This window comes from Bombyx mori, chromosome 6 (genome assembly GCF_030269925.1).
Source record: "Bombyx mori chromosome 6, ASM3026992v2".
Lineage (NCBI taxonomy): Eukaryota > Metazoa > Arthropoda > Insecta > Lepidoptera > Bombycidae > Bombyx > Bombyx mori.
The window spans coordinates 8,126,070-8,152,970 of NC_085112.1; the positions used below are offsets into that span (position 1 = coordinate 8,126,070).

The following is a 26,901-nucleotide window of genomic DNA, read 5'->3' on the forward strand; positions in this document are numbered from 1 at the left end:
CATACAGTCACGTACTTTTTACCGTTTGTAATGCAAAATCTTTATTCGTGACTACACATGTAAAACTCCCGAACTTTGGAATGCTTGCTAACATTTTATAACAGTGTCATATTATTGTCTATACAAATTTGTATATCTTTCGTATTATTACAGTTTCTACTAAACATAAAAGGTAATTGAACGTAAAACAACGTATCGAACAAATATATGGAGTTCCTCAATTCAATTTGGTATATTGAAAAAATAAACTGTTTTGGATCTGATAACATTCTTGAAGAGGTGACCGCCATGATTATTTTAAATTCTGTAAGAGTGAAGAATATGCTCGTTTGTGTTATATTGTGTTATATCTAACCTTGCAACGGTGCATTCTACATGGTGGGAGACGACAGTCTGCGGCAATCATTCCATTGTGTTTCCGAGTCGTTGGTTTGCCTCATCAAATTATTATATCACACTGTTCCGTGAAGGTTACAGCTTACAATGTCCATGTTGCGAGAAATTGTTTTAAAAAAAATGATTACTCAGTGAAATAGTTTAATATATTTATAACAACAATACTACTACTTTATAATGCTACTACCTTATGACAATAATACTATAATAAATTGCACTCTTTTAATATTGCAGCTTAATATTCTTGGCAAAGTTGCCGGGGTCATTAATGGAGGGTTTCTTTGCAAAATATTAAGTACATATCGACAGATGAAAGGCTATTTGGTTCAAGCGACATTTTTGCAAATTTACAGGAGAGCAATTTAAAATTTGGAAGAAATATCATGACAAAAATCTTCCTCACCTATTTGAATGTGGTAAACATAATTGGAGTTCAATCAAAACCATTGAATTGTTGATGCTAATCTATATATCTATATATATATAAATGAATTGCTGTTCGTTAGTCTCGCTAAAATTCGAAAACGGTTGGACCGATTTGGCTAATTTTGGTCTTGAATTATTTGTGGAAGTCCAGAGAAGGTTTAAAAGGTAGATAAATATGAAAATGCTCGGAATTAAACAAAAATAACAATTTTGGTTTTCCTTTGATGTGTCCCCCGTCGGACGGATTCCTTTTGTTTGTTTTCTCTTATTTATCGATTGAGGCACTATCTACGAAGTCTGCCGGGTCAGCTAGTACCAAATAAAACGGTCCTTTAATTAAATCTCGCTTAAACCAAATAGTCTTTCACTCCTCGATATACAAATAAAGATAATATAAGAAAACATCAATTCTTAAGCAGATTATGCAATTTTCGTAAATAAAAAATAGTATTTGTTTCTTTACAGTTTAGTGTCACTTCAATCTTTGGAATTGCGAGAAAACCTACTTAAGTCACTGCCAGAGTCCTTGAAGAATTTGACCAATCTCCAGAGACTAGATTTAGGTGATAATGAAATTGAGGAATTGGTAAGTAATCGCTTAAAAATAATAATAATTATTATATTGTAGCGTCGCTGTTGTTAGGAATTATAAACATAATTCAATATATTTTATGCTCATGCAGCCAGGGTTTATTGGAGAGCTTCCTGCTTTAGAAGAACTTTGGTTGGACCATAACAAGTTGCAGTATTTGCCGCCTGAGATCGGCAATCTCAAAGCGCTGATCTGCTTAGATGTTAGTGAGAACAAATTAGAGAAGATACCAGAAGAAATTGGCGGACTTTCATCATTAACCGACTTGCACCTCTCCCAAAACATGTTAGAATCCATACCTGATGGTATAGGTCATTTATACAAGTTAACTATACTGAAGTTGGACCAAAATAGATTACATACATTAAACGAAAACGTTGGAAGGTTAGTTCACTGTTTAAGATATGTTTCATTTTGTTAGTTTATCTTGAACTATTTATAAACTCAGTCTATTTCTCTTACAGGTGTACAAATCTACAAGAGCTTATATTAACGGAGAATTTTTTAACGGAATTGCCTGACTCTATTGGAAATCTCAACAAGTTGACCGTTTTGAATGTAGATAGAAATTCGTTAGCCGAAATTCCGATGGATATCGGTAATATGACGCTGTTAGGGGTCCTGAGTTTAAGAGATAATAAATTGACGAAACTGCCGAACGAATTAGGGAACTGTACGTCACTTCACGTTTTGGACGTAAGCGGAAATCGGTAAGTCTTAATTCAGTTGGAAACTGTATCGTAAAGTAATCATAAATACACATTGGAATCAGCTTAGACTATTTTATGCCTTATGTTGATTATTTCGATGATATATTTCAGGTTGCAATACCTTCCGTACACGCTGGTAAATTTGGAACTAAAAGCGGTGTGGTTGTCCGAAAACCAAGCGCAACCACTCTTGACTTTCCAAACGGACAGAGACGAAAGCACCGGGGAGAACGTCCTTACTTGTTTCCTCTTACCGCAGCTCAGTTACACTCAACAACCAGGTAAGAAGGAAAGTATTTCACTCAATGTTCACACGCTGCTGATACGCTTTTGGTGTTAGAAAAACTAATGAAGAAACAGTACTCGGCTCAGAAAAACCGAGAATAGTCTTCTTAGAAATCGACCGATCAGTCAGTGTGTCCTGCCTTGCCAAAACTAGCAAAGTCATGATGCGATTTCACCTCAATTGGATGATGTTTATTTTTTTATTTGGATCACCTTGAGTTCACTGACTCGGCTGTCGTTTGCTGTTTACTCAATAACGAGTGTTACATCCCTATTCCGAATGCTTTTAATCTGTCACGGTATGGCACAGATAATATTCGGATAGTATGTAGTACTACCATTGTATAGGTGCACTTTGATTTTTTATTCTATTTCTAAAGTTTAGAAACGTCCACCTAATTAGTGAAATTTTATGTATATAACAAGTATCTACTTCAATAGTGATGACACGGATTTTGTTTGTTTGTTTTTTTTTTTATATTTTTTACGCAGTGTTTATCTGCCGTGCGTTTTTTGTGAAAGTGAGGCTTTTATGGTAAAGTTTGCGCCATTGCTTTTTCGAGCTTTCATTTTGTTGTGCAACTTTTAGCGAGCAATTACAATTGAATTCGATTTCAATTATGATTGAAATTGATAGTAATGGATAAATGAATACAATGTAAATGCTCTCTAACGCTTATGTTTTGTTTTTGCTGTGTATATACTAAATGCACTTGTCACACCACGAATAGAGCTGGAACACACATCAGAAGTCGGCAGTGGACAGTGGTACAGGGATCACAAATATATATCACGGTCGGGGGAGATTGATAATATCAAAGGTAAGACTCGCATAGCTTCCTTCACTGTACCTACTACACACAAACTCGATCCTATTATGAATATCTTAAATTGGTTTCTTTCAATATGTATTATCACTTGTAGATTAGATTAAAATGCGCACTGTATATTTTTAATTATTTTTATCGGTGAACATCCCAGAAAATAAGTTCATTGTACTTTTTAGTAGACATTTTTTTTAAAATCTAAATTAAATTATGTCGCAGGTTTTTGTGATTACGTTCGTTAAAACGTTCCATATTTAAAAAAATAATAATGAAATGGTGCAATTTATTTAGTGACGTAAATGTGGACAAACAATTACATTTCTTAATGTCTAAATACATAATAGTTGGTTGATAATTTTGTAACGAATGTCAAACGTAATACCTTTATCGAAAGTTGCATATCTATGCAAGGTCAAAACGGTTAAGGATACGTGATGTTGTTATGACGAGCTCGATGTACATAGATAGATATTATTGCACACATAATTTGTCGCCATATAACGTTTCACGTTATAATATAGGTATATACTAGTGGTCCCACAGAATTCGAAATTCGACTATAATTATTAATTTAAATTATAAGTTTTAACATTATTATAGTTCTATGGTCAAAAACTTTACTTCTTTAATCACATATTTCGCCAAGGTTACATTACAGGCAAATAATATTAAAGACCCAACAATATTTATTCTATTCTCAATTTGACTACAGACTAAACAATAAAAAAAGTTTGACCTATGGGTTGTGTCAAATACATGGTAGTTTGTGTAATGTTTTTTTAATTGATTTAATGTATTTTTTATGCATAATAAAAAAAAAAACAGCATTCTACACTCCTTCTCTATATTCTCTATTAGTATGGGAAATTTCATACTCCTCTGTTCCGCAATTTTCGTAAAAAAACCCCAAGTTTTTGCTTCACGTATTAATATATAGATAAATGGCAGATCGAAAACAATTAACACGTAAATTTCTATCGCATTTCCATGTTCATATTCTCATCGCCTTATGTAATTGTGAAATAAACATTTTTTGGTAGTCATACGCTGTTAGCAATGTCGTAAAAGCTGCGAATCTTTTTTTTTCTTTGGTAATTTGTAAGCAGCTTCGTTGTGGTTGTCCCGCTTTTAAAATTATTATGGTAACACTACAGAATATACATGTCCGCATTAAAAAGTGTATTGGTTTAACAGATACGAGCGTTTCCCGCGATCGTGATTCGGACAACGAAGATTGGGAGGAGAAGGAGGCGTCGCGCACTCATTCCGTTAAGTTCACGGAAGACGTTTCGGACGTTCGAGAGGTGAGATACTGTTGTTGTTTTTCATATAAGATACCTCCGTACTCGAGGGCAGGTTGGAGGTTTTCGTGTACAGAGAAACACGCTTATAAACACTTTAGATATAATGTACAGACGTGCTTTCACAGTGCAGGCAGTACGATCAGAGACGGTAGTGTTAGATTAAGTTGTTGGTTCAGGAGGAAGTTTCGAGGTAACTTTTCAAGACAAAGGGCGTATTTGGCGTTGAGTTCTATACTCGTTGCGTTTGAATAATTTGTGCTGAACAGTTATGTAACATTGAGTTTTTTTTTATTTATATTTATTATCTCACTGTGATTAGAAATAAAATAGGAATATTAATGTTAAAATTTGCGTATCTCATTAATCGATATTTTTATCTTTTTTATGTACTAGTTTTAGTTTAATAAAGGAACTGTAATAATTTGTAATATTGTTTTTATTTTGGATTATTGTAATTGTATTTAGTTTTTACAATATTAATATAATGTACTGTGAAACAAAACGACCTTAATATTACATTATTCTCAAATAGAAGACACCATACTCATACATATGATAAATATACAAATGTATGTAAAATACATTTAAAATAAATGCAAATATAACTTTAACCGTGAATATTATCACATCTGTTGAATTATTTAAGTAAAAAAATGTCAGTAACGTTTTCTTTATCTATGAACAAAATAGGATGAGTTTCCGAAAATCAAGTAGATTAATCATGTTTCTATGCATCGGTTGAAGATAAGAATTTTTATTATACAATTTTAGTTATATTTTCTTCTTAAAGAAAGTAAATATTCATAAAAAATACATACTTTTGTTAATTGAATATGAATATTGGTTGTAAGTAATTTAAGCGTTTGGTGAAGGGGAAATGAAAAATGCACAAAAATGATTTCTTTATTGAATTTTTGAAAAGTAATTTATTACTTAATTAAATTAAAATCTATTTGCATATTTAGATTAAGTTAACGTACAATTCTTGTTCAGTTTCGAAACGTCTAAAACGTGTATATAAACTAATATTTGTTTGTACATTTTAATTATTTAGTGAGAATGAATTCAATTTTAAGGTCCCATCGATTCAGGAGGACAGTGACGAGGTGACACTTTCTGAGTCTTCCTTCGCGCCACAGTCGATGTTGTCGTTCCGTCGACCGATTAATGTAGTTCGCAAGCTAGTTACAACACAACGGAGGAGTTCACTGCAACGGCTCTCCTCCTCTATAACTAACCTCGCGGAGGTACACGGCGACGCGGCTCGCGCGGTGCATTCACAATTCGTTACAACAGATGGCGCCACTATATCCGCACGCTATTTGCGTGTATACCCGCTGACGTCGTAGTAGTAGAATTCGATTCGAACTCTATCCAAAAGTATATAACGGAAACGCATCGAGTTACCGTGTTTAATGCGAAGAAACATCACAATTTGTATGGTACATCTTAAATTTATCTAATCATGAAAAAGTATTATAAATTTTCATTAAAAATCAAACAGATGATAAAACGTTGTGAATGCACAGTCAGCGAGTCGATTTTAAGCTGCAATAACACAGCCTCTTGCTCTTTCGCAGTAATTAGAGAGAAACCTATTTATGCTAAAAGTAGATTAACGCAATCCTAGTTTACTACCTAAGTGACGTCAAACCTTCAGCATACATGTTACACAGTAATCGTTTATCACTAACCAAAGAACTTGTGCCAAAACAAATTATCCCAGTATGCTTTCACTCACGTAGCTCTACAAAATCTTTTTAACGAAATAAAAAAAATTAAAAACAGCAATTCAATGAATGCACTTGCTCAATGATTTTTCGTTTTTTTTTCCGTATTATTTTGTACACACTGAACACGTCAATTTCTTACAACGCAGCGCACTTTGTTAGTTTATATATTTAGTTCATATTTAAATTGCACTTAGCGTAGATAAGTCGATATCAGTAAGACGTCTTAGCTTCGCACACAGAAGATTGGATGTGATATCATATCCTGTGATTCACTCAGCCTCGCTTCATAGTGAATTATATGATTATTCGTTTAATTGGCAATTACCAGTGAGACAATTTCTTAAAGTAGACATTATAATACTTAAAACCTTTCTTATAAGTATTCTGTTTTAATTGATATGCTAAAATTGAATATGTATATACGAAAGAAGGTTTATTTCGTTTCGGAATTCCGTGTGATAATAATCGAAAATGATAAATTTTAACACCACTCAATATTTCTAGTATTTTAACTATCACCGATATATCTTAAGCACATGTAAGCTTGAACGATCTATGTGCTGCTGGAAATGTTTTATTCGCATTAAGATTTTTTATTCTTGAGGTATATTTATAATTTTATTTATAAGCATGTTTGCATGGTTTCTATAAAAAGATATTCTAAACGTATTTAATAACTAGTTTTTGATAAATAAATAGAAATTAGAATTTGTTATCGTTTTCACAGACACCGTTCGTAAGACAGAACACGCCTCATCCGAAAGACTTGAAAGCGAAAGCTCACAAGCTTTTGGCTGGACGATCACCGGACAATGCGATCACGCAACCAGCGAAGACCGAATCGCCCACTACGAACGGATTACCTTTGTCCCCTATAAAAATTGTTCCAGTCGTAGAAGAGAAAGTAGAGGTGAGTTTATTTAAAACAAGCGGCCCGCTCCGGCTCCGCTCGGGTCTTTAACAAAAATTTTAACGATATTCGACGTTGTTTTATTTTTTTTAAATAAAAGAACAATTATTGCGGTATAACTGTATACTTAAACATATGCTGTCGTGACACTATTTGTAAATAATGTGTTCTACAAAGTCGTAGTACATTATTTTTATTCTATCATCAATAGTTTTTCGCAGGGCACGCGATGTAAAGAATATTTTAGGTAATTTTTTACACCTCTGGTTACATTATTGGAGTTTTACTAAGGATCCCTAATTTTTTCAAAAATGATTATGGCCTATGTCACTCGGAAATAGTGTAGCTTCCAAACAGTGAAAGAATTTTTGAAATCGGTTCAGTAGTTTCGGAGCCTATTCAATACAAACAAACAAACAAATTTTTCCTCTTTATAATATTAGTATAGATGTAGACCAGACACATTGTGGTTTACATGTCCGAATGCCATTTGAACTTATGGTATTCTAGGTCGAACTAACGAGACATAGAGAAAGTAATTTTTTAAACCGTATAAGGTGGAATCAGATCTTTCGATATTTGCATGCTAATCATGTCGATTGGCCAAAATTTGTATTAATATCGGCATCGCGACCTGGTTATTTCATTTCTAGTTTTTATAAAAGCAATTTGTTGTTCTATATCGTAGGACGAGGTACAGAAAATCGAAGAGATCCCGGAAATAATTAAAGACGACGACAGCGACACTATAACTGCAGTGGATCGGGATTCCTCTGAAACTGAAAATGATGAAAACGAAGACTCGGACGAACTTGAGGTGGGTTTTATAATAGTACACTAATCACTAATTATATTGTATTATGACGTGTGTTAATGAAAACATATCACTTACGGCCTCAATAATAATGTACGTGGACTAAGGTAGTCGGTGTGTGTACGTTAGCGTTACGATGCAGGTTTTGGTCGATTTTACCCAATTTTTTCCAAGCAATCATATCAAGAAGTTTATTGGTCATAGAGCGTATTATGACCCTGCGCAGGTAGATACTACAGAGCTGCGTATTTCTGCTACGAAGTAGCCTATGGTGGAACAGTGGTTGTACAGTAGAATAGAGGTTTTGTTCGTGTCTCAAGATTAGGGTGGATTAGGGTTCCAGTAATATATATACACCATATGGACTATATGATCGAATTACGAAAAAGAAAGGTTTATAAGTTCGGCAATAATTTATAAGTGACGGCTTGGGATAACAACATGAGCACAAATACAAAAATACATTTATCTATATTATGTTTTGGTTAGTAATTTACTAATTTATTTTAACATTAACACATGCATTAATGCAATAATTTAGATAATAATAATATTAATAACAATTAGTAACTAAATCAATGACTCCTAAGACCAATCATGATGCTATGTTTCAATGTTAAGTTTGTGTAATATTTTGGTAGCATCATGATTGTTTCTTGGTTGGTAATATTCACGCACTAGTAGATGAAATAATCTTTTAAATTTATTTCCTTAAAATCTTTTAACTTTCTATAATAATCCGAAATTTGAAGAAAAAAAAAATGCAACGCGCTCGCGGAATACAATATGCGTACAAGCAATTGATTAAAGCCTTAAAGGCCTTACAAATCGGTCCTTTTAATATTTCCTCCAGTTTTATCAGATTGTATGATCGGCGACGAGTTGCAATTCAGCATTGCGTTACATTTACACAGACAACTAACTTCCTCAGACCTTGCCACCGCCGCTCGTGTTTCGGGTAACCCAAAATCGTAAATGGTGGGGATTCTTGATTTGATAACACTAAAATCGCAAATTCCGTAATAGAATGGTATTTAAGTGAATTAATTTATTTGCATTGCACATGGGTGTAAAATAATCCGACAAGTGTAGGCACTGTCGTTTCTTTAAACTGCGCGTTAATAAAATAATTATTTATAGACGCATAAATTACTTTTACAAAAAAAAAATCAATTAAATAAACGTAGAATTATTAAATATTGGATTTTGGGAACGGTTCCCTTACAGACTACATAGTCTAAGGAAACAAGGGCTGGAGATGCGATTATTCCGAATTTACCATTCTCAAAAGTTGAATGCGAAGTAAGTTAAGAAGTGGTATAGAATAATTTTATTTTATGAAATGTTAACAGTGACCCGAGCAGCGGTGGTAGTGGTTCAATGGCAGGCTGCGACTAGTGGAGTTACTCGAATACGATAATAGAGATGAAAATAATATGCGATTATAGCCTGCGAGAGCTAGAGCTGGCTTTAGTTAATAGTTTACATCAGTGTGCTTAGTGCGAGTTTTTTAACGTTCTCGATAGCGTAAAAGTTAGGTCATATTCGTATGGAATGGGATCGTTTGCCTACGCTTGCCGCTAGGGGCGCTGTTCCAACTGCATACAAAATTGGGCTAACTTTTACGCTATCGAGAACGTTAAAAAGTCGCACTAAGTACACATATGTTATCGTAGTGACAACATTTTCCATACCCACCCTAAACAGTATATGTGCGCTTGGTTGTATTCGAGGAACTCCTTTTGTAAGTCAGTCGTTAACGTGTCGGGGATGTGTCGGTGGTGGTGGAGTAGCGGGGCGAGAAGCGCGTGGTGTGGCGCAGCTCGGTGGAGGAGCGCGGTGCTGGGTGCGCGGGGGGCCGCCTTCACCGCCGCGACACGCCTCACCACCTCAAGAACAAACGCGTCAACATGATGGACGCGGGACGGGCGCGCGACCTCATAGCGCAGGTGCCGTCGCACGCTAATCATTTCCACATTCGACTGTAACGCCATCTCTTGACGTTTCATTGGCATGATCTCGCTTTAGTTAACATTCGATGCGACGCTTAATTGTGTTACGTGCACCGCGCCGCCATCTGTGGGCGTTGGGAATCTGCGCTAAATCTATTTTAAGTTTACTCAAACCGCTTTGCATGTGTTATCATCGAAATGCTTTCAGCGTAATACATCCGTAATCGGTTACTTCTGATTTTATACTGTTTTGAGCTTAAAATGTAAAATTCATAGCAAAAAATGTATTTGCAGTTTCTGTTAAATTGTTTTTTTTAAAGCAAAGCATCTGAAAATTATGAACAATTGCATTTGTCCTTTGAGCTGGGCTTTATTGGTTTATAAGTCTCAGCGTGACGCCTGTGACCGACCTAATGTCGACGTTTATTTCGATACAAGAAACAAGAAACTAAATAGTACGCTTCGAAACTCCTGAAAATCAAAACAAAACGACAGCACCTCGAATGTTTTCATTAAGTTTTCAAACGACGTTGCAATTTTTGGCTAGGACTTGGTAGTGATTCTTAATTAAGTTGTATGTACTTTGCATTATTTCAGTATTCAATCATATCATGTAAAAAAATATCGACAAAATCATCCTGTCGATATACACGAAAACGTTTCATTTTCTCAGTTTATAACGTTAAAGGGAATCAACATTGTGCTGATAACGTTAGCTTTTATCTTCCCTGCCCTGGTTATAATCTGACCTCGATTTCTAAATCTTCCCTAAACATTGCTAACAGTTTATACGCAGTGTGCACTGCTTCAAGATTGCGTGCGCCACTTTTGTAACTGTTTACTTTGCATTATAATCGAATTACTGAACAGCAGTTTATCCCTTTTTTTCTACCTATTTGTTAGTAGCTTAGGGGCTATTCCAGCTATGTATACGCAGACGGACATATAGGCGAGCTCACGGGCTCATCCTGAGAGAATTTGCTAACAATAGCTCTAGTAAGAGGAGTACTTCGCAAAATCTACCACCGGAATCGCGACCCACTAAGAAAATCCAGTAAGAAACTCCGTTAGTTAGAAAAGTGGGTTAGTTCTCTCGTCGAAATCTTCATCGTAATCGACGAGTTCGACAAGAACGGTCACCGGAGCTTGAAGCGCCTAAAAGCACCGAAAATGGATCTGGGGATACCACAAGATATGTTTCGGGCGACGGTGGTTTTGCTTTACCCGTCGTCGGAATCGGATGTGTATTTAGCAACGGCCACGAGTAGTGGGTTATCATGTCGCGCCGCATTGTCGAAATAGCGTTCTGACGCTACCTTAAAATACGTATCGTTTCTAAATTTAGATCGTCGTAATGATCAACATTCTCACCTACCACGGTGCTCCGATGGCTATCCTGCTGAAACGGGATTGGATGATCTGAAGAGCGTTTACATGCATGCGGGCCGCGTGAGCGAATACTAAACTTGCATAGGTCATGAAAGAACGTATGGAAGTTTTGTAGTGTCACCTTATTGCGAAGGGACAATTTACTTCGCTTGCAGTTCACGGGGTAAAGTCGATCGAGTAGCAATGTGGCTCGTACTGTATTAATGTGGGCACTGAATGTATTCCCTCTATCGAAAGTGACGCTATAGGCTGGCCAAAGATTTGAAGGCAGGAATGGAGTTATCGCGCCTAATTCGAGAGAAGATACTAGTAGTGGTGTCGTAAGGGCAGCCCCATATTTATCCCTGGATGCCACGAAGCTTTATTATTTCTAAACGAAGATATGCAGCAATTATAAATTACCAACGCAATTTAGTTTTTCGTTTAGTGAACACATTAATAAATGATGAGAATCTTTAAACACCTATGTACGTCTCGTCTTAAATATTTTCACTTCAGAAGCATAAGGTGTGAACTGCAAAAATGTCTATATGGATTCGCTTGATATCATAATTTTTATGGATAACATTGAAGCTTACAAAAAAGAAAAACATTTGATAAACCGAAAAGAAAAAAGTACTAAAACGGTTTGTCTTGGTGTAATAATACAGATATGATAGGGAATTTCGAATTCTATGTTGATCGTTTTCAAATAGAATGACCTTTCAAATCTAAATATTTTAATGGACACCACACGAATTCATTGTTTTCACCGGTCACCGCTCTCGCCGAACCCGTCGCTTGCGACGAAGGGCTCGACGAGTAAATTAACCCATAGACACAGCCCATTGAGTTTCTCGTCGGATCTTCTCATTGGGTCGCGTTTCCGATCCGCCGGTAGTTTCGGTGAAGCACGGCTCTTGCTAGTGTTCGTGTTAGCAACGTCATCAGGTTTGAGCCCCGCGAGCTCAACTACACGTTAGGATGAAGCTGAAATAGCCTCTCAAGGCTATCAGCATAGGTATGTAAAAAAAATCCCTTTTACTATGCTATTTATTTTCAAATATGCTTTTAAAGTAAACAAAATCGAAATTATTTGAATGGTTGTTGTAACAGATACTAATACGGCATTTAAGATCATTCTGCATTGATAAAATGCCTCTTACAGCATCTATGAACGTGCTTTCTCTCGCTGTCCGTCTATACTTATCTCAATCAGTAAATGTCATTATGTTTCCGGGATAATTTCCTGCGTTTGCTACAACCTCTATCAATTATGTTTTATCTGCCGTTGACGTTTTGCGACGACGTAAATCGTGAGATGTAAATCATTTATTTGCAAAGGGGCACTCACTTGCTGGTCATATAAGTGAAATTATTTTTCTACGTTTCACATATTATATATAAATGTTTTTAGAGTTTTTGTGTGAAACTTAAGTACGTTCTATGTAAATCAGTTCCATACCATAATAACAAATGTGTCATTAAAGTTGAGAAGTTTAAAGAGTTTACTGGTGGTAGGACCTCTTGTGAGTCCGCGCGGGTAGCTACCACGAACCTGCCTATTTCTGCCGTGAAGCAGTAATGTGTTTCGGTCCGAAGGGTAGGGCAGCCGTTGTAACTATACTGAGATCTTAGAACTTATATCTCGAGGTGGGTGGCGCATTTGCGTTGTACATGTCTATGGGCTCCAGTAACCACTTAACACCAGGTGGGCTGTGAGCTCGTCCACCCATCTAAGCAATAAAAAAATAATAGTTAATTTGCACCATGCAACAGTGATATGTATTAGGTTTCATTGCAACTTAAATTAAAACAATACACAACAATTATAAAGCAAATTAACGTTTATCGAGCACCGCGATCGAACAATTATTCCGTTCATCGGGACGGCATCAAAATTGCGATATCACAATAACGCGAAAGAGTAAAAGCAGACGCGCGGACCGAGACTGCATTTCTTGCCGGCGAGAGAGCATCAGAAACAATAGAATCGTGAGATTTGTTTTCGCGATGTACTCGTTCGCAGTAAACGTGTTAACAAATAACGATTTATAAAACAAATATTCGCGTCTTAAATCGCGAAACAGTATATTTACGTATCTTGTTGTAAATCATCTGTTAGTAAGCTATATAACGGTTAAAGAATATTAAAAAAAAACTATACTCCGTACATAAAAAGTGTAACAAACACCACAGAATCGCGCCGTTACTATAAGCACGATCCAAGCGTGGGTAATTTGTCGGAATACCACGGCTGTTCCGGGCTGATGCGTCCGGGCCCTCGAGCACGACGCTCTCAGCAGACCCTCCGCGAGGCTCGCAGAAATGACTGCCATCCACCGTACCGCTCACAACAATGCTTCGTGTGCCGCGATTAATCGATAAGTGAAGTGCCGCTTTCTCAATAACGGAGTTGTGTCAAATAAATCAGCTAAAAAGATCGGGCTATTTTCTCGTAGTGCTCTTTATTCGGTACTTATTAAAATGAGGTGCTTGAAAGCAGCAGGAGGATGGATAGCGCGGGTGAGATGCGTGTCCAAGATAACTCGGCTTCAGATTTCAATTAAGATTGTACTGGGTTTTGTTTTAGTTTTGCACGTACTTGTATTATCTCGCCTATTTAATTTACACTAGCACGGTTTTGCGTAATACATCATTGTGCACTTCTTTAGAGAAATTTTGAGGTTTTGAAGTAGTAAGCAGCATATAAAATGTATCAAAAGATTACATTGATTGTGAGGTAGGCTTAATTTTTGCAAAACAAATTCAATATGTTCGTTTTACAGGCGATCAAGAAACAAGAACTAAACGATGAACGCAAACCCGACGAAGAAGCCACAGAAGACATTCCAGACGGTAAGTCTCTGATTTCATAACACGTACGTCATTGTGATAAATGTGATTGGGAATTTTCATAAAAATATAATAATACTAGCGACCCGCCCTCGCTTCGCTTCGGAAACATTAAAATACACATGAAACAAAAAAAAAAAAATTTTAAAAAAGTAGCCTATGTTCATCAGGGACAATGTCGGCTTCTAATGGAAAAAGAATTTTTCAAATCGGTCCAGTAGTTTCGGAGCCTATTCGAAACAAACAAACAAACAAATCTTTCCTCTTTATAATATTACTAGCGACCCGCCCTCGCTTCGCTTCGGAAACATTAAAACACACATGAAACCAAAAAAAAAAAATAGAAAAAAAAATAAAAAAAGTAGCCTATGTTCATCAGGAACAATCTCGGCTTCTAATGGAAAAAGAATTTTTCAAATCGGTCCAGTAGTTTCGGAGCCTATTCGAAACAAACAAACAAACAAATCTTTCCTCTTTATAATATTAGTATAGATTAGTATAGAAGTATAGATTGATGTTCCATGCACGTTTTGTGTATCATATTGGTTCGTGTATCATAAGGCTCGACAGAAAATTCCTGTGCCGTTAGTTTGGCCACTTAAATAGGTTAACTTTATTTTGTGATAATTTACGCGAGTAACCAATTTTGGGTCATTAAGTATGGCAATTTTACCGGTCCGCATACAACCTAGTTCCGTATTATTTATATAAGATGTTTACAATGCCCGGTATTAGTCTCTCGATAATGTTATTACACACGCAAAAAGGAAACCTAGAAATGATTATTCGATGTTGTCGCCGTATAAAATCCATATCGTGACTTTATCAGCTTATCTCGTGCACTCGACGTGCCATACCGTGCCGTATACGATGGCTCAGTTCTTCGCTTTGCTCGTAGTTAAAATGACTCCTCGCGGAATATATAAAATTAAGTAAATTGAAATGGAAACAAGTGATCGAGATTAAATACATATCCAAAATGTTGATACATAAGTGACTTACGGCAGTGTGCGTGCACTTAAAACCTACGCTAAAGCACGGCGTGACTCATCATGCATCTTCTAAAACTAGTATTTTAACTATGTATCAACTGTGTAGAGGTTTTAGTTTGTGCTAAAATCGTTTATATCGTTCACAAGAGTATCTTGAGTGTTTACTTCAAAGTGATTATTTGTTAACTATTTTATATACTTATCGATAATGTTCAAAGTAAATTATCATTTGTTATAACGCTAATGATTTGTAGAAACGTCGTGAATAAGCAACGCGTGAAGGTCAAACCGAATTATTCTATATATTTATAGGAAAAGTTAAATTTATAAAGTTTAATGTCGGCAGCTCAGTGAATTGTGTATCTGATTCACGTTCGCAAACTCACTGTGGACTTCGTCTTGCTCCATATACTCAAAATTATATGTTACGTATCCTAAACTCGAACGTACGTATCTACTTTCTCTGCATACAACTAACTGCTGTGCAAGTGACACGTTTTATAAATTGCTAGTGCCTTTAATGACACCTAAAGAACCGTGTCAGTAATTAAGCCACTTAGAGCGCAGCCTTTTCCCACAGTAATAAAACGATCCTATTCAAACAGTGTGTCTGTTTTGGATCCCTCTGTGATATCTAAATAAATTTTTCGTTTTTTTTATCTTACCTCAGCCTTGAGAAGCTATTTCGGCGTAACCTTAACTGGTAGGTGAGCTCACGGGGCTCAATCCGGAGTGATGCTAACACTGACCCTAGCAAGAGCAGTGCTTCGCAGAATCTACCACCGGATCGGAAACGCGACCCACTGAGAAGATCCGGCGAGAAACTCAGTGGACTGTGACTATAAGTTAATTCGCTCGTCGAGCCCTTCGTCGCCAGCGACGGGTTCGACGAGGACGGTGACCGGTGCTTGTGATACCCAAAAGCAACGTTAATGGATCGGGAGGATCCGTAATGACGTGTTTTGGGCAATTGTCGTACAAACAATAACAAGTTCCTTTACACTTGTATTCGTCCATATCGAAATGTTCACGTTTCACGGTCATATCGTCTTCTCGCATCAAAACTGTATAATCTCAAAACTTAATAATTTTACAGAAGAGTGTTTTAAATGTTTAACATGTTATATTTTTAATATTAATCATATTTGCAACGTTTATTTTTTATTTTTTACCAGTTACATTATCTGTCTTTTAAAGTAAGATAAAATTGTGTATTCATTTTGTTAATAGTAGTCAAAATATAGGTAAACTAAAAAAAAGAAAACTAAAACTAAACTACGCTCTTTTGACAGCATTTATGAGTAAAATACTGGTTATACCAAATGATTCCGCATATTAATTCAATTTCGAATATTTTTGGAAATTGTACACTTGTAATGCGAAAAGACGATATAATGAAAGATGAATTTTGTTTCTGCGTTACCCGCTCCAATAATTCATGACGCCGTTCGTTCATTGTCTTATTTTCTTTTGTTTTTCCACGAAATGTTTAAATTGTATTTCAATTCATGACAAATAACAGTTTAAAGCGATTAAAATTTAAAGTAGTAGGTACATTGGAATGAATCTTATTAAATAATGAGTAATAAATGATTAGAAATTATTGCACTCTTGTAAATTATTATTCACCGTGTGATAATTGTAACGAAGGCTAAATCACACTTATGAGGCCCGGCACGCCGTAAATGTAAATAAGACATGTGCGTAGAAGACGCTTAACCTTGACCCAGTGAGATTTTCCGTAACTGTTTACTCAAGGTAGAATTATCAACCATAATTCGATGACGTGGGCAGGATACAAAAGTAAAACGCCCGTTGAAAGTTTATTTGGGATTTATTGGTAATAAAGATTGCATATGACCCCTCTGTTTACTCAACATCATATTTGTTTAAGACAAAAGTTATTGAACTGGCTTTATCTTATCAACATACCATTAAATACGAAACGACTCAGCTTGTGCTTCAGTACAACACGACACATTCGGAGGCAGCGGTTTTATTAGAAACTAGTGTATATCGTTTTAATATAGGAACGCTAATTGGTTACGTTTCGTTAACATTGTGTTATGTGCCACGAAAAAATTGATTTGTTCGTTTTGTATAAACAAAATTACAGTTTGTATAGAGTTGGTCTTTATGGAGATATCGCGTGCTTCAGTACTGCTCACATAAAGTAACATCAGTGTTCTCCAGGGCTAATTCTCGCAAGTCTTATTGGAGGATTGAATTTACGTAATGTACAAAAGTAATCGCTTTAGAATTTCAATTCGGGGTAGATATTCGTTTGAAGGTTACCTAATCCATTTTCAACGAATTATTTCGTGTCCTTGAATTCTATTTGTTATATCGTCGCTGTCAAGCCAAAATCTGCTATGTGCAAAAACTCTATTTTGAATGAACGAGTAAAATATTCTTCGTATAAAATTTTGTATGAAGGTGAATTTTTAAGAACTGTATCAAATGAAAGCTATAGATAAATATTAAAGCTATAGACACATAACAGTTTTTTTATACGGTAGATAGGGCTGTGAACTCTGCGAAAAGGTCAAAAAGTGCACATAGCAGATTTTGGTTAGACAACGACGATATAATAATGTACCTAATTCTAATTAAAATCCCACGATAGTCTTAAATAGTTTAAATACCTATTTAATCTCAAAATCAATCTTGAATTTATTCCCTGTCACTTTTTTGTTCTCGTGCATTTACAAAAAGTTTTGTTCGCTGCGGGATTGATGGTACCTTTGTTCGAAAGTCGCATTCACGCATACACCGCACAAAACATTTTGACCTCAATTAACTCTAACAACGCCACTATAATATTCGACCTCTGGTCATTTCTTAAAACATTAGAACTAATGAAATATCTTTCATGTTTAACGATATAAATAAATGCTTACATTATAGTGATAGGCCTACATATATGTATATAATAACAAAGCTGATGTACATTACGTGACTTCGGGTTCATTACGTGCCAATCCCTCCACATGTAGGTACATAAGTCGATAAGGGCAAGAAGAAAATAAGTCTGTCAAAATCGTGATAGGTGAGATATTGCATAACATAAATAAATTCGTGTACATTACAATTTGTTTAATAGCAAACCACTTATCAAATTATGATCTCTAAAACCTCAGGCGAAAGTGTATACAGAAAAACTTAAGTTAATAACGGATTAAAAATGAAAGACAAAAGACTCGAGGTAAAGTTGAGTGTTCGCGGTGATGGCTCATTGAGCCGAAACAGTAATAGAAGCAGCACAAGAAGTAATCGCAGTAACGTCAGCTCAAACAACGGGCTGCCGGTCAGCGAGTTTTTCGCCATAGACCGGTTCTCAGCTCCGCAAAATAGATCCTTCGATATTCTCGACAAGTACCGCAGGCAACCGAGCCAGCGCGGGTATCCAGGACAGAGTCTACAAGTATTAAATCAATATCAGCGACCGAACAATGGCTACGAAGTCCGTGAGAGGAGTAATCCGTACATTGACAACGTCGAGTTCAGAGATCCGAGACTGCATGACCCTCGTGATCAATTTGTTAATCGGCCAAATCAGCCGCCATATCAGCCGGTGTACAATGATCCTTCAATTTTCGTTCACGGCACTCTACCACGGATGTCTAATCGTTCGGTCCAACGAGATTATTCAAACTATTCGAACAATCATTATACGTTGCCCGCGAGACCAGGACTACGACGGGTGCGCATCAGCGAAATGGAACCTACCGTGTACGACTATGGTATGTACATATCTTTTTAACAAAAGAAATCTTTAGCTAAAGAATTTCACAAAATCGGTCTCTAACGACCGTTGTTAAATTTTTAGCTACTATTAAGAGTTTAAATGCTGTGAGAACCGTTACCTTAGAAATTTGCTTGAAAATGTGCATTATAAATATATGCGGCGAGATGCATTCAGTAGAATCCGGGTAGAAATTCTGCAACGTAGAAAGCTACTTTGAGTAGGGACTAATGTAGTTGTTAACCTGCGATATTTCACGTTCCACCTAGTTGCTAGGATCATATCTATTGCGTATATTTATTTACACACAAACATCGCTATTGACTATTTAGTGATGTGATGTGAAACTTGACGAAAGAAATATAAGTGAAACAACACTCTTTTGTAACTACTTAGCATCAGTCGGCCTATGCGATCGCCCCCTGTTTTTTTAATTGCTTTTGATGGGGGGAAAATCTCCACGGCTTATATTGTGTTGAGTAGTTACTGGAGTCCATAGACATCACAACTTACATCTTGAGACATGTGTAAGTTTCAGTTGTACTTGAAACAGCGAATCATCTTCGGAACCGGAATGTTGATGATCGGAATGTTGCTGAACTGCATATTGACTTAAATAGGTTGGATGGTAGGATCTTCCCATGCGGGCTCATAATGTGACTTACCACCAGCACTGACGCAAATTTGTAATCTTTGTAATGATACTTCATCGTTGAAGTCTAATTATGGGTTCTTCCGCCACCAGAGTTGGATGTTTTTAGTACGTATTTCTTTAGAAAAAACATTAGAAAAACATTAGCTTTGCATGTGGGATTTGAACTACGTCATATACGCTTCGCTCGATATACTTTCTAATCCTTAGGACACGACTACTTATCAACCCTAATGAAAATGTACGCTTTCTATACATAATAATGTAAACGGGACGAAATCTAGGGCAACTCTCCCCAGGGACCCCGGCCAACAATAGCTGCAACACTCTCCCCGCACTTACTGGTGCGCTCTAATGAACCAGACCTATGTAGGTGTCTCGTGTCCACAGTACTTAATGTTCTGCGACCCGTACTTAGTATACGATCGCACTCCCGTACCTATAGGATCTTGTGTGAATAATCCATACGAGAATTATAATGGCGCTCACCAAAACCGCCATACGTGGTGTTATGTGCTCAATAATGGAGTTCACTTTTAAAGCAAGTAATGTATCTCATTTATAATATTTGTTTATAACACGTAAGCTTCTTACGTGCTATTTTGTACTGTTTTTATTAAGATGCTTATAATAAATAAATTTGATACTAAATCTATCTCAATAACAAATTGCGTAAGTAAAAAAAAATAGTTTGTTTTGAAATTTCACGGTACCTTTATTGGTACTTCAATTTTCTAAGAGAAAGCTGGCGATCCAACGTTATCTATGTGTATGTAATTCCAATGTTCAATTATATTTTATTTGGTACCATTCTTTCTTATTGTTCGTCAAATTTAATGGAATAACTGGTAATAAAATTGTTATTGTATTCAACGTGGTGTTTGAGACAGCAATTAAGATATTCACACAACGCACCCAAAGAAAACTTTAATGCGTATCTAACGTTTATGGATTTCGACAAGTATCAATTACATTAAACAAAAATGTCTAAACCTCCCAGACGTACCTATGTGTTTTCAAATAAAATAATATTGTAAGATACAGTTCAAATATATATATTTTTTGTACAAGTTTTAAAATTTTTACAATTTCGTACTAGTTATTCGCTTACGTAACAGATAGGTGGGAAAGAAATGCGAGAAGCTATAGTTATGCCTCGACACGAAGGTACTGCAACTTTTGTGTGAATCATTAAAACGATTTCGTGTGACGAAGTGTTCACTTGAAACGTAATCTTAACTGGTATTCCTTAGTTTTAGTATTATTGAGTTTGACATATAAATTGCGATTACGAAACTACTCACGATTGACTATATTTAGAAGTAATTATTGAATAATACAATTGATAGTTTAACACAAGATTTTATAAAGTGCAACAATACAAGAATTGAGTTGTAGTTTTTTTTTATCGACACAAGGCGCATATCTCATTTTCATAATCTAATTTATTTTGTTAAAATAGTTTTCAATCATTAAAGCTTTTGCGTTCAAAATAAATGCATTCTGAAATAAAACTAGTTTGCGGATTTCTCGTGTCGCGTCGGTTTCACGAACTGATGACCGATAAAGGAGATGTTCACGGTTGACACCTGTGGTGAACCCGCCGGCTATGCCCTGCAGTTTACACAACAGTGAACATTTTGTTCCTATTCACATTAGGTACTTGATTTTTTCTAAAACTATGTGTCAGGTATTTTACCATTACGTGTGTCTTTAATAATGCTTGACTACTTTTGGGCTAACTTACGGAGATACGTTTTTTATATATATATTAGATGGGTGGACGAGTTCACGGCCCACCTGGTGTTAAGTGGTTAGCGGAGCCCATACACATCTATAACGTAAATGCCGCTTGAGATATGAGTTCTAAGATCTCAGTATAGTTACAACGGCTGCCCCACCCTTCAAACCGAAACACATTACAGCTTCACGGCTGAAATAGGCAGGGTGGTGGTGCCTACCTGTGCGAACTCACAAGAGCTCTTATCACCAGTAATTACGCAAATTATAATTTTGCGGGTTTGGTTTTTAGTACATGATGTTATTCCTTCACGGTGAAAGTCAATCGTGATCATTTGTTAAGTACGCATTTCATTAGAAAAATTGGTCTGCGGGATTCGAACACCCGTGCGTCGCAAGATACAAATGCACCGGACGTTTTATACTTTAGGCCACGACGACTTCTGAATTTAGCGGTAGGCAGCGGCTTGTCTCTGCCTCTGGCATTGCTGAAGTCCATGGGCGACGGTAACCACTCACCATCAGGTGGGCCGTATGCTCGTCTGCCTACAAGGGCAAAAAAAAAAAAAATTGGGTGGTGGTACCTACCCGTGCGGCTCACAAGAAGTCCTACCACCAGTAAAAATACGTATTTTCTTAGTAGTGTTCCCACGTTCCCGTGCTTAGTGCTAAGTGGTTACCGTCGCCCGTAGACATCGTAGCGTGAAGACCGGCATCCACCTTGAAACCTGAGGCCGAAGTTTCAATTATGTACTTATAAATCGGTCCCATCGTTGAAACTAGTATGCATGACCACTCGAGAAATATCTGCGACGATGGTACCTATCCGGGCGGGCTTAATGTAATCATACGAGAATAATAGCAATACTTTCGATCTTCAAACTATTCGATAATATACATAAAAACAGTACTATAACCATTGAATTCTATCGGTCACTTCACAATATGAACGTAAATTGCATGGTTTACTTTCGAACCTCAATAAATAAATGTCATAGATTGTAATTTGGTACATGTTATTATAATGTAAGACACAAACACCTTTCTCTATAACAGTAATTACTGTAGGTAGTGCACTCACGTTTTTCTTTTGCATTATCAATCTTCGGACATCCGCGTCTTGCTCAACCTCGTGAAAGTCCTTGTTATTGTATTCGTAGCCTTTGAAGTCGTCGATAAAGTTTGTTGCGAATTTAAAATTAGAACATTCAGTTTTTTCGGTTGATCTTTAACTCATCATTTCATTGGTATCAAACAAAAATATCAATATGTATCAGTAATATCAAATTTTATCTGAGGAATGCAATCTTACGCCACCCATTATCTACGGCTATCTTAAGCTTCAGAGTCGATTTGCTTTACTGGATAACTCATTTCGTCTTTCGGATGCAATTTCCATGCACATAATGATCGCGAACCCTACACGTAATCTGTTTTCTTGACCGCACCGTATAGCTGTGTTTATATCTGCAATATAACTCGGTGAACGCAGGAAACTATTGCGGTTAACATCCGTGCTGCAGGCGCGGATCTCGAAAGTGAACCTGTGAAATGAATTACTGATGCGAATCGAAAACGTGATACCTCAAGAACATGATCGCTATTCCAGTAAAATTTATTTCTCTTTAAAAGGCAAACAAAGTAATTGTTTGATTAAACTCGGATATTTAAAACGGAGAAGTATAACAGCTTCAACATTGGGATTAAGTAAATAATTTGGAGTAAAAACTTGACTTTCAGCTGGGTTTTGAGACGACATCCACCTACGAAAACAACACCGCATTCTCCGTAAGCTATGTCATCGTGACCGTTATAAAAATAACAGAAATGAGAATTCTCGGCGGAAAGTGTCCTTTAACAAGTTAGATCTCGGCTTCTACAATATTTAGGAACTGGTTTGAACAATACAGATGTATAAATTATGACGCGTACCGTATCTAATTAACATCTTTTCGTGCATTAATGACGCAGCACTAAGTGCAGTATGATATTATGCAGATTACTTTCGAAAGCTGAAATACGACCAGTGTATTTAATTTATTCAGAAACTGAAAACCATGTCCCGGAGGTTTAATACGTAATTTCCGTTCCGCGATGGGAAATTACAATTTCTGTGTATGCCTGTCCATTTAAAAGGAGCTTTTACGAAGTAAGTTGACTCTAAGTGCAGATAAGTTTTCTAGTTTTATTGATTTAATTTTATAGTACTTGTAAAATTATGTTTCGGTATTTGATGATTTTCGAGAAATTACGCATAATAAATTCACGTTATTACTTAGAAAAATGAGAATACATGTGAGAAGTGAAACAAAAGAGTGGGTATCATAATACATAAATTTACATACAAAAGGAATAAATACGTAGGTAATTTTATAATATTTGTGATTGTATGATATCTTGAATGTAGTAAGTTTATTGATATCGTGCTCTAAAAATACATAGTTGAAATGAAATGGAAAGTTTCATTTCAAGCGTACGTGTAAGTTAACGTGATATAATACCATTATCGATAATGGGTAGGTAATTCGAGGGTAAAACTAAAAGGAGTCGGCGTGTGCCAGGTTGAAACTTTCTATTTTTAATCTGGCGGAGAGCCGGAGAGGTCGCGGGCCGGGCTCTGGCGCCTCAGCCTCCGCGGCATCAGACAGAACCTTTAGGTGGTTGCCTGTGCGCGCATTGCATTCCGTCATCGCATGCGCCTCGGGCAGCGCGCATTCCTCGCGTACACAAAGTTCGGTGCCTCTTTTTGTTTATTTTGATTGATATTCAACCATAACAAATTTCCCAGACTACGTATAGTCAGTAAAAAACGGAAATTTGCCTACGAGTGGATTGAAAATGAATAATGAACTACCGGGAATGCATTAGGGTGGACAGCCGGTCAGTGTTCCATAGCGTTTGACGTATGATTCTAACTAGATAATATACAAGAGCCGGTAACGCAACGTCCACGTACGGACCTAACCATTCCTAATCGGGAACTGTACAGGGACTGGTTTGACCAAGGAAATGGGCGTTATTAGGAGAAAAAAACGTAAGTTGACTTTTCCTAGAAATAGACTATTGAATAAACGGGGCTTAGTAATAGATTTTAAAATGTTGCATTATTGTTTATCAAATTTGTATATAATTGTATACAGTTGTCACATTAAATTTTTAATGCAATTAATGGTCAATAACATTGATTTTCGAAAGGCAATATCGGTCGTTAAAAACGATTCAAAGCGTTTTTGGGTGTAATTAAGGAAATGTCGAAAACACGATTAAAAAGTTGCCCTGCCACGAAAGAATGTACCTACATAGAAGAGCAACAAAATAAACGGTTTATACATGAAGTACTTTTAATTAATCAACCGGCAATAAAAACCTGCTACTGGTATTTCGCCCGGAACTTAAGAATATTTACAAAATTTAACACTTACGATCTCGTTTGTTACGGATGAATCCCATAATTAATGTAAAGAAAAAAGAAACAAGCTGCTACTGAGCATAATCTATTATCTGGATGGATAACATAACAAAATTTTCCAAGTTAGTTTTGTTAGGAACTCTATATTTTAGGTTTTGTGTTTTTTTTTTAAATAACACAAAACGGATATTGCGTTCTACTCTGACCGAGTCAAGGTGATTTATTGTGTAAATACTAAATTATACGCTCACAAACGAATGTTATATATATTTTTATCTTAAGAGTACCGGATTGATGTATGCACGTCGATCCGGTAACTAATTTATATTATTTTTTAATGGCCACATGTCATTTTTGTGACACTAATGCCTGTGATTAAGTTGTAGCTTCCGGCGCCAGGTAATTTCGTTACGGCTTTATTACCAATGCGAAAATTAAATTTCCTATACCACACATTGACTGTTATTTACATTTTGTTTAACAAAACTATCGACTTATCAATTTGCTGTGTGTCAGACCTGACTCGAAAACAATTGCGTATTATAATAACTCAGTCGTGCACAATAACCTTACTCCACTTAGTATCACGTTCAATAGACCATTATTGACATATTTTATGTAGTCAAAATAACCATGTGTGAAGGTGAGATGCTAGCAGAAGTACCTTGATATTCAGTCATCGTTTACTTATTTGGATGGGTAAATAGAGTCATGTGCTTAGCATTATAATTGCGTAATAGGTCTTACTACACGTTAACATATTGTGAAGTATCGCGTCATGCTATAACATGGGCAATAGCCCTAACATCGAAGACCTTTTAAATGTTATGTCATTTTCCTAAACGCCTACCTTCAATTATTCAAACTTCCTTATTGTACACGAATTGTGTTGTCATAAGGTGATGCCAAATATTGCGCTAGTGGTACTGTGATGAATATAGCTCATGCAAACTGTCGTATCAAAACGTTAAAGTTTGAAAATCGAGAGTAATTAAAATGGATAGAATGTTTATGTTTAGTGTAATTTAGTAACGATTTTGAATAAATTATGTTTCTCAAAGCTACGCGCCAAATACGGGCTGGTTCCTATCCATAATCCCTTACAATACATGCTGCCACCAGTAATTACGCAAACTGTAATTTTGAGGCTTCGATTTTTATAATACGATGATATTCGTTCATCGTGGTAGTCACTCGTGAACGTGAGCTAAGTACATATTATATTTCCATAGAAGAATGGTTCTTTCCTGCGGAATTTGAACACGGGCCTAGTAGTACTTAATCTAGTGTTGATTAAATGAAGCCTGAATTATAAATACGCCCAATAATACATTTTAACGCGTTAAAACGCTAATGGAAAGACCTGGATTTACTTTCACTTGTCAGTTAAGTTAAATTGGAACTAAATTACGATCATTCGTAGGAACGAGCATTTTCCAATAAGACTACCGTAAAACGAGTCACGAATCCCTCTATAAACTATCACGATTCGTTCTGGGATACAATAGTTGCGTTGTTATTTTATTAAGGCTATCGGGGGTGAAAGCATCGACCGGTTAACGATTGTGAATAAGGATTATTGAGATCATTCTGGATCATGACCGTTCGACATGACATGTTTATTGTCGTGCTCTATACGTCAAGAGATCATTTGTTATTCAATTCAGCTACGGCCCCATTGAAATCTTCTAGAATAAGAAAACTGCTCGCGTACGACTGCATCATCAATAAACGTCGCAACATTTGCCCGTCCCATACAATAGTGTTATATCACATTATTTTTAATACAGCAGTTACTCTCTAAGATAGTTCCACGGGAAATCATTTCTCACATTCAAAATGCATACCTATATTTCTAATGTGGGTAAATAAAGTTAAACAATCGTCACTCTATTGTAATATATATTTTTTTGAATGTAAAGTTCACATACGTGAAAGTCACAATGATAGCAACGAAGTCGCGTAATACCGATATCGTGACTGCTTATGTTTATAGAACATTGTTCTGCCCTTGATCTGTCACACGTGCACGGCATTATGTTCCTGTAAATTATTCGTATTCGCTGTTAAAGGGCATACTATTACTTATTTAGTGTTTGTCATTTGATTATCCTACATTTGTCAAATGTAAATTATCTCCGAAGACCTTGCCAGTTAATCCGATATCTTTCGTGCCCATCACGCCACATT

At 36.2% G+C, this 26,901-nt stretch overlaps 1 protein-coding gene across 16 annotated transcripts in view; it reads left to right on the forward strand.

The window, feature by feature from the left end:
- The window catches only part of LOC101745685 (protein lap4), an 82,569-nt gene that overhangs the window by 23,286 nt on the left and 32,382 nt on the right, over positions 1-26,901 (forward strand). For 11 of the 16 annotated variants that reach the window (XM_038011693.2, XM_062669025.1, XM_062669022.1 and 8 more), the window contains exons 4-13: positions 1,288-1,408; positions 1,506-1,798; positions 1,879-2,124; positions 2,236-2,405; positions 3,141-3,230; positions 4,431-4,540; positions 7,001-7,183; positions 7,872-8,000; positions 9,791-9,946; positions 14,107-14,176. In XM_038011693.2, the coding sequence (XP_037867621.1) occupies positions 1,288-1,408; positions 1,506-1,798; positions 1,879-2,124; positions 2,236-2,405; positions 3,141-3,230; positions 4,431-4,540; positions 7,001-7,183; positions 7,872-8,000; positions 9,791-9,946; positions 14,107-14,176 (1,568 nt within the window). The remainder of the gene's footprint in view (positions 1-1,287; positions 1,409-1,505; positions 1,799-1,878; positions 2,125-2,235; positions 2,406-3,140; positions 3,231-4,430; positions 4,541-7,000; positions 7,184-7,871; positions 8,001-9,790; positions 9,947-14,106; positions 14,177-26,901) is intronic. The other 5 variants (XM_062669024.1, XM_062669030.1, XM_062669027.1 and 2 more) reach the window with 3 other exon arrangements.